At 41.9% G+C, this 12,273-nt stretch overlaps 1 protein-coding gene across 7 annotated transcripts in view; it reads right to left on the minus strand.

Moving 5' to 3' along the window:
- DENND1A (DENN domain containing 1A) overlaps positions 1-12,273 on the minus strand; it is a 149,727-nt gene that overhangs the window by 19,976 nt on the left and 117,478 nt on the right. For all 7 annotated transcript variants that reach the window (XR_005952829.1, XM_041406468.1, XM_041406472.1 and 4 more), the window contains exons 15-19: positions 12,029-12,116; positions 11,463-11,503; positions 10,493-10,564; positions 9,372-9,428; positions 4,390-4,521 (exon numbers count right to left, since the gene is read on the minus strand). Coding sequence is in view for 6 of the 7 variants with exons in the window: in XM_041406468.1 (XP_041262402.1) it covers positions 4,390-4,521; positions 9,372-9,428; positions 10,493-10,564; positions 11,463-11,503; positions 12,029-12,116 (390 nt within the window). In the remaining variant the exon portion in view is untranslated. The remainder of the gene's footprint in view (positions 1-4,389; positions 4,522-9,371; positions 9,429-10,492; positions 10,565-11,462; positions 11,504-12,028; positions 12,117-12,273) is intronic.

Genomic DNA, 12,273 nt, shown 5'->3' on the forward strand with positions numbered 1-12,273 from the left:
GTTACACGAATATTAGCAAATGAACTTGTTTTCCCCTTTCCCCTTTGGTTTCTACCTCAGTGCCACACAATGCCTGCTGTGATCCAGGGAATCTGCTATTGTTCCGATGCACCTGGGTGTGAAGGGAGTCACAGGGTCTGGCAAAGGAGCCTTCCTCCCTTCCCTACTTCATCCCTTTTACCCTGAGATAATCCCTCCTCTGCTGCCTCTGGCCTCAGTGATCCAGTTCTGCATTCCTGGAATGTAGCTGGCTGGTGTTCTCCCCATCTTTCCCCTGACCTCTTAATGCCGTTTAATCTCCTGGAAGAAGAGCACTGCCCTACCAAGCAGAGTTGTTTGTTCTATGTGTCCAAGTGCACACTGTGACTAGGAAAAATGAACATGTTCACTTACAGCAAAAGGATTCAAAACAGCAAATAAGATGGCAATTTCCATACTGTGGCCTGCAAGAGTTTAACAGCAGTCAGGATGAGCCATGGAGAGAACTCAGAGAATCCTTTCCACACTCAGACAAGCTCCTTCAGTACATCAGTGCATTTTCCATTTGTTTCATAGCTATTTGCATTAGTCCCCAGAGCACTGATTCTCTGTAGTTTGCATCAAGAGTGGAACATGATTGAATCTCTCTACTAAAGATATATGTGGAAGAGTCTTTTGTATTTTCATAAGCTTTACACCTTTTGGTGCATAAATGGAATTAAATATCCTATTTGCTAGTAAATAAAAACAAGCCACAGAAAACATAAACCCAGCTAAGCTGACAAAAGACATTCTAATTATAATAGACACAATTAGAGAGCTGTACAGAACTGCCTGAATCACTCACTTCTAATGAAATTATTCTCTTTCCCAACAAGTGATGTTTCTGGCAGCTTATCATTTGCTAGTTTAATTGTACTAAATCAGGGGTGCTATTGTCTGTGGGAAAGCTCCTAAGGAGGAATGTTCCTAAGTGTACGTTTGATTTTGAAGCCCTTGGCTCATCCTGTGTGCTCACCCCACCTTTTCCAGACTGGTGGGAAGACTGGGCACAGGTACCAATCCTGTATGAACTCTGTGGGTCCTGCCAAATTAGCCCCAACAGCTGCTTGGACAAGGAACCTGTTCAAAACAGTCACCATGACAGAGTGTAGTGTTTATTCTCCAAACAGCTCAAAGACAACACAGACACATGTGTTCTACCAAAAATGTGCAAGTGTGGGCAAGGAAACAAGAGCCCAAACCGAGTCACAAATCCCCAGAGTGTCCCACTCTGCCCCAGTCAGGGCTTACTGGGCTCCCAGTGCTGCCCTGCCTGGCACACTGGGAAGGATCCCGAGGACAGCTCTGGCAACTGAATATGCAGCATATGTGCAATGCTTTGAGGACATTTTGGTCAGGTTTTAAGACAACAAACCAGAAGAAAGCAAGTAATAGGACATTCATAGAATCATTAAGGTTGAAAAAGACTGGAAAGATGGTCAAGTCCAACCATCAGCATGGTTGCTGAACCAGCACCACGAGAGATGTTCTCTGTAGCTCTGGATCTTCCATAATAATTAACCTTACTCTTCCCCCAAACTTAGAGCACTACTCAGTACTACAAACCTTCCATTTGAATCTTGTTCTTGGCTTGAAAATTGTTCCATCTTCTCCCACCCATTAAACCCTGAGCTGCCTGTACTGCTCCTGCTACTTGTTGAGTAGAGCTGTGCTGCCCCAGAGCCCGTGGCGATAGTTCCTGTATTTGGTTGATGCAGGGATCAAGAACAAAGGCACACCCTGGGTAAAGCATGTAAAGTCCCACCCAGGAAAAGCAGTGGTCCCACCCTCCCACGGTGGTGTCTTACTAAGAACACTCCGTTTAGATCTTTACTACACTGCCCCAGGCTATCTGGCTAAAAATCCTTCTTTTCACCATCAAGGGGAGCTTTCCCACAATGTCTGAGTATTGCAGAAAGCATCACTGAAACAATTCCATAATAAACAAGGCTCTCCAATGATGCCTGATCGCCACTCACCAAGATGAGCCAGGACATATAGAATCTCCCCCAGTCAGCCAATTACTGCCAAATTTTGGTGAGCCATCAGCTGAGGGGCTGTGCTTTTACAGGCATTTCAAGACATTTTGCTGATATTTTTTGTGGCCGAACAACTGCAGATACACAACTGTGTTTGGAAAAGCCAGCAACTCCCTCACTCTAGGGTGAGAGATAATGAGTTAAAATTAAAGGTTGTTGCTGGCTCGCTAGCCCATCCCCCTTTAGCTAATCTGTCATGTAATGAAGAGAAGCACCCAGCACAGGACAGCTCGCTGCCGGCTCACTTACAGCGAGCTGATTAAGAATGTTCAACCAACAGCAGACTGCAGACCTTTCCGAGGAAAATAAATAGACTGTATGCAAATGTGTTTGTCACTTTGACAGCACGTCTCAATTAGAGGCCCGCGCGGCGGCGGAGCGCTGCTGCAGCGCTGCGGCCGCTCCTGCACCGCCCGCCCCGAGCCGGGCCCTGACCCCGGCGCACGCATGCATTTTAAACCTCGCTGCCAGCCGCACAATGCTGCACTCCGAGAGAGCCCCTGACAATGAGAAAAAAGCCTCTTTCATCCTCTTCAGTTTAGAAGAGCTGTGAATGCACAAACAGCCCTTATTTCAGAGTTCTTGTGCCTTTTTAATTGTTCCCACCTTCTGTATTCTAGACGGAGTTAAAAGTGACATTAAAATCTCTGCCTTTAATCACGAGTTAGAAGCCATCTCCCATTTATACAGTAAATGTTGCTGCTTTTTTCCTCCCCAAAGCCTTAATCTATATTTCATAAACCTGAACATCTTTTCCTTTTGAATGAACGCATGATTTCATTTTTGTTTTGGCACTGGGCTATCAGGAAGAGCAGACCATTGCCAGGACGAAGGCTGAGTCAGACAGCCCTACAACTGCTAAGCCAGATCACTTTTTGGAAACCAGCATTTGTAATGTGATGACAGCAGTAAGCATTTAGCCAGCGAGCCTCTCCCCACAGCCAGGGGTCAGGAAAGCTGATGTGTGTTTCTTGCGACACAGAAAAGTGATCATTAAAAAATTTGAAAGTGACTGGTAAAAAACCTCATGAATTTAAATTTGCACTTCCCACTCAAATATATATTTCATTAATCTATCATCATGTTTGAACAATCCATCATTCACAAAAATCTAAAGGAAAAACTGAAAATAAATTGTAGTATGATCTGATTTCTAACTGCTTCGAATGAAATGTAGCATGTCCCTGCTGGAGCTAGATGGCTGCATTCCTCCAGTAGCCCCAATTCCTCTCAACTGTAGTGGCACTGAAAGCAACAGAAAATAATCTCTACTGAAAATATTTAATTGGAAGAGAACGATTTTCAAAAATTCTCCAAGAACTTACTTTTAGCACACTGGTGAAACTACTGAAAAAATAAATCTAATTCTGAAATGATGCAGACAGCACTGCTGTGAGCACTGATCAGACCTCAGGTAGCCCCATCCAATACCTGAACAGTCAGTGCAGCCACACCAACTGGTTTCTATTCATAGATACTTCTCTAAAACGGGTTTGCTTCACATTTTATAATGTTTTACAATTGCTTTAAATGTACACTTTGCTTCCTTAGAAGAAATCAGATATTCCCTCCTGTTTTCTGGTCAGAACAGTGCAAAGAATAGATACAGCAAAAGAAAAGAGAACTGTGAACACAAATCATGTCATTTTTTTGAGTCAATCTGTAGCTAATAGGGAAACACTGGCAAACTGATAATAAACACTGGATGTTTTTCCATGAAAATCACAGCAACTACAACATTTTCTAAACAGCTAGCTCTTCAAACCCCACCCCCAAACTCTCTGTTTTGCAGACATATCAAAAGAAACATTACATGAGCATGTAACTAATGTGATCAGCTCAGCTGTCAATACTGAATACAGAGCACACTAACAAGCTATTAATTGATTTTTCCATCTTAGTTCATTGCATTTCATTTTCAGAGAATGTTCAAATGCTTTAATAGCTGGACATCCCATATTGACACTAATGATCTGGCTAGATAACAGGGGATGTTTTAAATTCTACACCCTCAGTCCTGAGAGCTGTAGCACCTTGCATGCTAAAACAGCTGCAAAATAGTTTATAAGATTGCTACAATATTTATGCTTCCCCCCATTCACTCATCATTTATTTTCCTCAAAATCGTCGTCTGAACGAAAAGAATCCGCAAACCCCAGAAAAATCAGGTTTTAGAATCCCCTTTAAACAGACAGAACAGAAATAAAACTGAACTAGCATATTCAGTGATTAAAGATAATGAAGCATTTGGCAGATTTGTTATCATGACTTTTCTCTGAACTATTCTTGCTGAGTCACATGATTGAGAACAACTTACACTAAGACCTACCTGACCAAAATGTACTGTGATTGGTCTTCTGTCCTCTCTCAATTTCGGGTCCTTCTTCTCAGCCAGGGGCGATGGTGCCGTCCTTGGCAGGGGCTCCTCCGGCGCTGCCGAGCAGCCGTTCTCAGCAATGTCCTGTGTGGTAGGAAAAGGTGAATAGCATGGCCAGGAACACTCCTGAGAGAGGGCAAGGTGCACAGAGGAGACACTAGAGGATAATGCTGACTAACAATTTGGATGTTAGGGGGAAAAAACACCACAGTACAGAAAAGAAAATATCATTAGAATACAACATTTCATCCATCAGAGCTTGTACACAACCCCTCTCTCCTCCCAGTACCAGTGGTGCAAACAGGACATTCAATAAAATGTCTGACTTGAACACGCAAAAGCCAGGAAGTGCACGTGGAGAAAAAAACATAGCTCAGATTTTCTATTTTAGAAATGAACTCAAGAGAAGAGCAGGGACAGGGCATTCTGCTTATTGTAAACCTAAATGAACACAGTAATTCCATTAACGTACCACACAGAATTATCCATAGCAGAACAATTACTGGTGGAAGTGGCAAGGAGAGATGGAACTCAGAGCTTAGTTAGCTTTGCATTTCATCTTGGAGTCTGTGTGCACTGAATATGCCTCCAGGAGAGGGTACAACACCAAGGGCTGCCCGGCAGAACACTTTTTGTTTGCTTTGACTTTAGTTCTCATCTCCAGAAGTGAAGTGACCCACCAGCCCAGGTTAGAGGACTTGGCAAGTGCAGGGTGTGCAACACAGGTTTTGAAAAAGACAAAGGCCTGCAGACACCAGGAATCAGAGAAGGAGCAAAGAGTTTGAAAGTGAGTCGAGAAACAGTCTGTAACGCAGTGGGCCCCAAACCTTACATCTCTGCAACAATGCCAAGGAAATAATGCTGGGTAAATATGGAGAGAAGGCTGCACAGGCTGGAGCTCTGCAAGGCTGACCTGAGGGTGGCTGCTGCCACCGGCAGGGCTTTGATTCCCTGACCTCTGACACGGCCCCGCGAGCCCCCGGCTCGCTCAGGTACAATAATGAGCCGTGTAAGCTGATGGCCAATTAGAAATGGTTCCTTTGGACACACACTGACCTAATGTGTTTAGGTCAAATGAAACAAAAAGCTGGATGGACTTTCTAAGGGGCTTTGTCTGCTCCACAGAGAAGCTGAGACCCCTCTTTAGATCCAGCTGGTAGAGCAGTGGTTCCCCAATACAGGCATAAGGATCATGGGGAATTAACAACTTGTTAAGGTCAAACTAGAGAGAAAAACTTTTTCTTCCCCCCCGCCCTTCAGCTGCACAATGCCACCTTGTCTTGAAAAGGTACAACAAAGTCCTCCGAATTAGTAACAAAGAGCCCCAAAGCAAGGCATTGACAAGAAACCTGAGTGTCTGCCAAACTCCTACTCCAGCTCCAGACAGCAGCGAGCCTCCAAGGGATCTCCTCAGCCCGGGACTCACACAGCCTGTGGCAGCACCATTCCTTGCGATGAGACTAAACACAAAGCCCATTTCCATATTTCTGCGGGGGTGGAGGCACACCGAAGGTGCCTGGAGCTGCCAAAGCTCCAGCACTCCCAGGGCCACCCAAGCTGTGCTGAGCAGGGCTGCTCCCGGCCCTGCAGAGCTCCAACCAAGGCAGCACACGGCTGGGAGGCAGTGGAGGGCAAAGCACCTTCCCAGGCAAATCCCCAAAAAGCCAAAAAAAGGACACAAAAGTTTGGACATGAGGGGAATGGGAGGAGATGAAAGATAGAGAGATTAAGCCATTAAGCAAAATCCCCTCAGATGTGTAACGATCACTGCAAATCCTTGAGCTTTTATTGCTATAGATTGCCCCTACTTCTCTGATGATATAATTGCATATAAAAGATAACATGTTCCTAAAGCCTACTTCTACTGAGTTTGGTGCACAGACTTCCAATGAAACCACTATATATATTTTTTTTAACTGCTTAATAAAAGATAAGAATTAAGTTATTTGATTCCTCTCTATTTTTTCAACATCTCCAAAAGGCAAACAAATCATCAATACAGCTTCATTCATCAAAGCAAAATCTGCTTCACAAAAGTTTGTTTTCTATCTTCAGTGAAAACACATTGGAGTCAAAAGCCAGTGAAATCTGATGTTATTTTGTAATGGACTGCAACCACTGGCTAGAGAGGAGCAAAACACATTCTGAGTGTCTTGAACGCTGTGCAGGTTGTGTTATAAAGCTCTAAATGAGTTGTTTCTAGAATACCAGTCACTAACTAGAGCCACACAGGGCTCTAGTAACTAAAATCATGTTGAATATATTAATGCCAAGTGCCCAACCATTTATATAAATTGTCTTAGCCAGAGCTTTCAGTAAGTTCCATTCTCCTGACTGAAAGTTGAGGATGGTACCATTCATATTCCTCCCTCTTCCTAATTCTATGCAGTTAAGCTTCAAATGAGCCACTGACTGAGGGACTTGACCACCACGGTCTGTGAGATGGAAAAAGGCAGCCTTTGCAAAAAATAAAAAAAAAGGCAAATGAAAAAGAAAAAAGAGGAAAAAAAAAGAAAAAAAAAAGAACTGTATCAGATATAAAATAAAGCTACTAGGCTGTATCTATTAACAATTATTTGCTCTCACTCATAAGAATCCTCTGAAAACTATTTCTGTTGCTTTGAAATACTGTACCACAAATGAACAAGGGATGGAAATGGAGCACCATTCAATCTCCACTATCATATTAAAGAAGGACCTTACACACACCACAGTGACCTCTCAACAGGTCAATCCTGCATTTCTCATTTGCAATTCAAACCCAAGACTGGAGCAGACCAAGGGCAAAATGGGCTCTTGATTATATTTAAGAGGTCACCATTGCTATGCAGAGTTGGAAGAAGCAGAACCTCCAGCTTTATTGCATTTTTAAATTATATCCTGTACAGAAGCTGCTCAGATTTGGCAGCAAAAACTGGAAAAGGGATGTTTATATTTGACTTTTCCTTACCAGAGGCCTGCATGCTTTCTATATTAATAATGGAAAATAGTATGTTAAAATGCAGTGGATAGTAAGTTCAGTTTAAAAATAACCTTAGGTTACTCTTAGAAGATGAAAGACTAGCATCCCAAATTTGGCAAAAAGTAAGTATTTAATGATAGCAGAATGTCAGACAGTTAACACTCACACATCCTAGTGAGGAAACAGGATAAATACAATGCTCTTACATAAAATCTGGGGAGGATGCATTAATAGACCTGTGCATAACATACCCATAATGAAGCAGCACAGACATTTAGATTAAAAATGAGGGTAACCAAAGCAATGTTTGCTATTTTTATCACTTTTAACAGAGGAATCCCTAATTTTAGTTACCTTCCTATCTGCTTTCACGTGGAGAAGAGGATGGGATAGAAAAGGACAGAATAATAAAGGAAGGAGAGGTTCAGCAGTGTGTTTCAACTATTCACAGCTATCTTTTAAGCTCCTGTGAAAGCCTATGTTGAACAATCATGTTTAAGCATCTCACTTACAGATACACCACATAAAGAAGGTGAAACAAAATTGGGCCATTTAGTTGTAAATGTTGTGTGTTTTTTAAAGAGATACTTGCTGCTTGACAGACCAGGAAGACAACAATAATAATAAAACAAAGCAATGACTGAATGAGGCTTTTCTCAGCCTAGTATACAAATGTCACACAACAGCACACAATTCTATTTGCATTTAAAATGCAGGAAAAAACCTGCTCACGTTACACAGCTCCAACTGCTTTAGAAACACACACAAAAAGGCAGAACGTTATGTCCAGAAGTGAAATACAGGCAGGGACACAGAGAAATCCATGTACAAGAAAAGTGCTTCATGTTTCTATTGTTTTCAAATTATACCTACAGTGGTCATACATAGTGTAGAGTAATAAAATAACATAAAAGCATCTGAAGCCACTTTATCTTCCCTGAGATTCTGCAGCAGGGTCTGGAGTGCTCAGAGAGGGAGCAGCAGTTGGAATGCACCCAGGCAAACCTCGCTTCACAGCCCAGCTGTGCAGAGCCCCCTTTGGAGGAGCAGCCTGGGGACAGGCTCAGGAGCACTTCTGTCTGCCCACGAGCACTTGTAGCCCTAACTTAGGAGGATGGTCTAGAAATTTAGAGAAGACATTTACAGAGAGAGCACAGATTAAACAAAATCCACCCAAACTCCTATGCAACAAATTGAATACAAATTTCTGAATAAGAACTTCAGTTCTCCCAGCAGGTCAGCTGCCTGGCTTCCTCCATGACTCTGAGTGCTCTGATGCACAGAATAAAGGAAGTGTCTGCAATAACCCAGGGCAGAGTTACCCAGGTACTCATGACCATTCCTCTGGTTTAAAAGGAGCAGCTGGGATTGGATAACACATCCCTCAAACACAGTGGAGCAGCAGGGAATTGTGCTGTTTACAAACACACTCACACATTTGGGAAACAACAAACTGAGTATTATTTCCTGCAATAATTCCAACTGGCAATGGACACCAACTCTAAAAAATTCCTTCCTGTCTGAACTTTGTAGCAGACATTCAAGAAATGCAGAAATCCTCTTCCCAATGGCAGACAAACATGTTGTTACTTTTCCTGACTGATTACTGCAAAAATAACAACTTGCCACTTGCAAAAAGTTCACTGCCAGAACTGGATGAAGTGCTCCCAATCCACATGCAGTCCCCTCCCACAGTGCCCCAGCACGAAAGACAGGAGCAGGACCACTCCAAGCAGAACACTCAATTTTCTGGCTTTTGTGGGTTTAAGTCAGAGCTTTCATGTATTTGAAGACAATTTTTTTTTTGTCTGTGAATATTTATAAGTGTGAAAAATCCAGGACAGCTGGTAATGCAATTTGAAGTATGCTAACAGCACTGTATCAAACAGCTTCCTATTGATCACATCATGCTTTCAGTGGCTAAGGATTTCAGACGTGGTGCTTATACATTTTGAATAAGAACTTCAAGTACCTTTTGCTTCAAGCGGTTTTTCACTTCTTTTATTCCCATTTTTGCATGATCTTTTGCCTGCATGAAAAATAATTTAAGTTAAAATTCCTTTCTATTTCCAGCAGTGACTAAGTTTGTTTTCAGTTAATAAAAATGTCAATAGAAGATGTAACAGGATACTGAAAACATATTAAAACAAACAGAAAGCTAAAAAGACCCCAAATAAACAAAAAACACCACCCCATCTCTATTGCAAAAATTTTGTTTTCCCTGTTTTGAAGCCACAGACATCTTTCATCTTTTTGCACTCCACACCCTCAGTGTTCCCCAGTAAGTATTTATCTGTGCTATAAACTTCTATTCTTCCACACTGGCAGTGAGCCTGAAAACTCTCCTTGCAGTGCTCTGGGTGCCAGTTCCATTTAGTAGAGCTAATCTCATCCTACTCCTCTCTCTCAGGCTGGAGGAAGGCAGGAGAAAAACAAAGTTTGAACGGTTATCTCAATGCTTTTTGCAGCATTATTTTCCAGAACTGAGCATGTAAGAAATCCTCACTTGCTTCTGTGCTGTTTGATCTGGCAGAGTGGAGCTGGCAGCCATACACGACAGCACAGCAACACACCAGCTGTTTGTTAACAGCACTGAAAACACTTCCATTTAAAGAATAACTCAGTAAGTTGGGCTCTAAATAAGCAGGTATAAGAAATCTCTAGGGAAAATTAATTGACATTTAGAAAAGATGGAAACAATTTGGAAAATGAGAGGATTCCCTTCTTTCGATGAAGCTGCAAGCAGGGAAAGCTGAGGTAACAATGATTTCCAACAGAGCAATGATGAGATGGTAGAGCTGACTGGCAGAGAACACAGGCACTATTTCCCAGAAAGAGTTCTGTGTAATAAACAGAATTTATCATCTGTACTTTCAAAAGAAATCACAAGTTCCCATTGTACTTTGCATTTCAATTGAGCTTAAATTTCAAAATGACTTTTACATTTAAATTTGAAATTTGAATGAATGTATATTTTGAGTAATTTTGTGAGTCCAATAAAAATGGATGCAAGTCTTGAGTCTCATTTGAAAGGTTAAAACAGAATTGTAATTAGACTCTTATCTCAGTAGTAAGCCAGTACTCAATACTTACAAACTTATAGACAGTCTTCATGGCGGGGTTAGCCTTGGTCTTTACCGTGTTTAAAATGGCTCCACTTCCTTTCTGTAATTATAGTAACAAGGGAGGAAATGTTATCAAAGCTCTTTAAAGCAAACAGCCATCTAAAATCCACTATTCTTAAAATAACAGAGCATTAACTATCCTTATTAGCAGAGCTGAGTATGAAAAGGTCAGATTTAAAGAAAAAGACCCAAGGAAAACCACTCTGAATGTCGCTCTGGTTTTGCCCAGCTCTGTTTAATACAGCACTTGTCCAAGGGACAATACAGGTGCCTCCCAAGAGCCCTTGTCCTACACGTCTCACAGCTGTGTCCTGTGCTTCCACTCACCTCAGAGCTGTTCTATACCTTCCACTAAAATCCTAACCAAGTTAAGACACAAGTATCCTGAGCAACACTCAATGTCTGAGCCAGAGACTCTGTCCCAGGACAGTCTGTACGTTCAATCTGAAGAGGGGAGATCTGGTTTTACTTTGCTCTTTTCCTTTCCCTCATCCCACAGTCCTGTTTATCATACACACAGTGCCTTTTTGACATACAAGTAGTTGATAAAGGGATAAGTTGAGGGAAATGAAATCTAACTCCAGCTGCAAACATTAATTCTAGAACAGCTGCATTTCATGTGATGAATATAATCAAAGTGATGAGCCAGTGATACATCAACTGCAATGATCTGTTCACCTGGTTGGTGTTCTACACCCCTGCCATACCCCACAGACTATTGCTGAACAGCACCTTACTGAGAAACACAGAAGGGCAAAATCCCAGCAATTCATGTTGTATTTCCTACTTTCAGTGCAAAATTACACTTCCAGAGATCAAGTTTGATTATATGCAATCAGATGTAAACAGCTTTAAGATTTACTGTCTCTGTCACCACATGAAAATCTTCAACAGGCCAAGCCCAGTTCAGGGTGTCTGGCAGGATCTCGTGTGCTTACCCTCACTGTGGACAGCCACTGGTGGTACAGTTTGTCGCTACCTACAGAGAACCAAACAAACAAACAAACAAATTGTAACCGATTAAAGAACAGAAAACAAGCTCAAAAAGTGAAGTGTTGGCACTTAGTGGTCCGGGAGCATGGACAGAACAGGACAGCCAGCCTTTTCTTTCAGGAGAGAACAAAACATTGATGGGAGATTTACACTTGCCTGTTTTCTCTGTGCTGTCTCAGACATTTGAGAACACAGATGTTTTTAAGTTCACTAAGAGAAATCTGAGGTGGTTCTGGGTAAAGCCAAGATTTTTCCTCCAATGCAAGAACTCTTTTAGTTGTACTTTATTTAAGTGGTAACGCTGAGGTTTTTGAAGACTGAACAAGCATTACTCAGACTACAATACATTATTCAAAGCTCTTGACAGACGAAAGAACAAAATTTTAATACATTTCAGGCTGCCAAGATCACTAGGCCTCAGTTATTTAGCAGCAATGACCAATTACATCATGATAACCCACAAATGGTAAGCCAACAAAAGTGTCTGAAATTACCTTAAAATATTTCTTACCTGCATATTCTCCCATATTTATCTCCTCTTCAAACACATCACTGAAGCCCTCCCCAGAGTTCAGCAGATCCAGACGCCCATCAATGAACTGCATCAGCATTAGAAGACAGAAACACATCAACCATCCCATTCTTCATCCTTTCAGAAAGACTTTATCCTTCATTAGCTGGAATAACCTCAATGTTTGCATTGGGTAGGGACTCAGAATGAAAATACCACCCAAACTGGCACAATGTTGACCACTG

This window comes from Onychostruthus taczanowskii, unplaced genomic scaffold (genome assembly GCF_017590055.1).
Source record: "Onychostruthus taczanowskii isolate IOZ18803 unplaced genomic scaffold, ASM1759005v1 scaffold25, whole genome shotgun sequence".
Classification (NCBI taxonomy): domain Eukaryota; kingdom Metazoa; phylum Chordata; class Aves; order Passeriformes; family Passeridae; genus Onychostruthus; species Onychostruthus taczanowskii.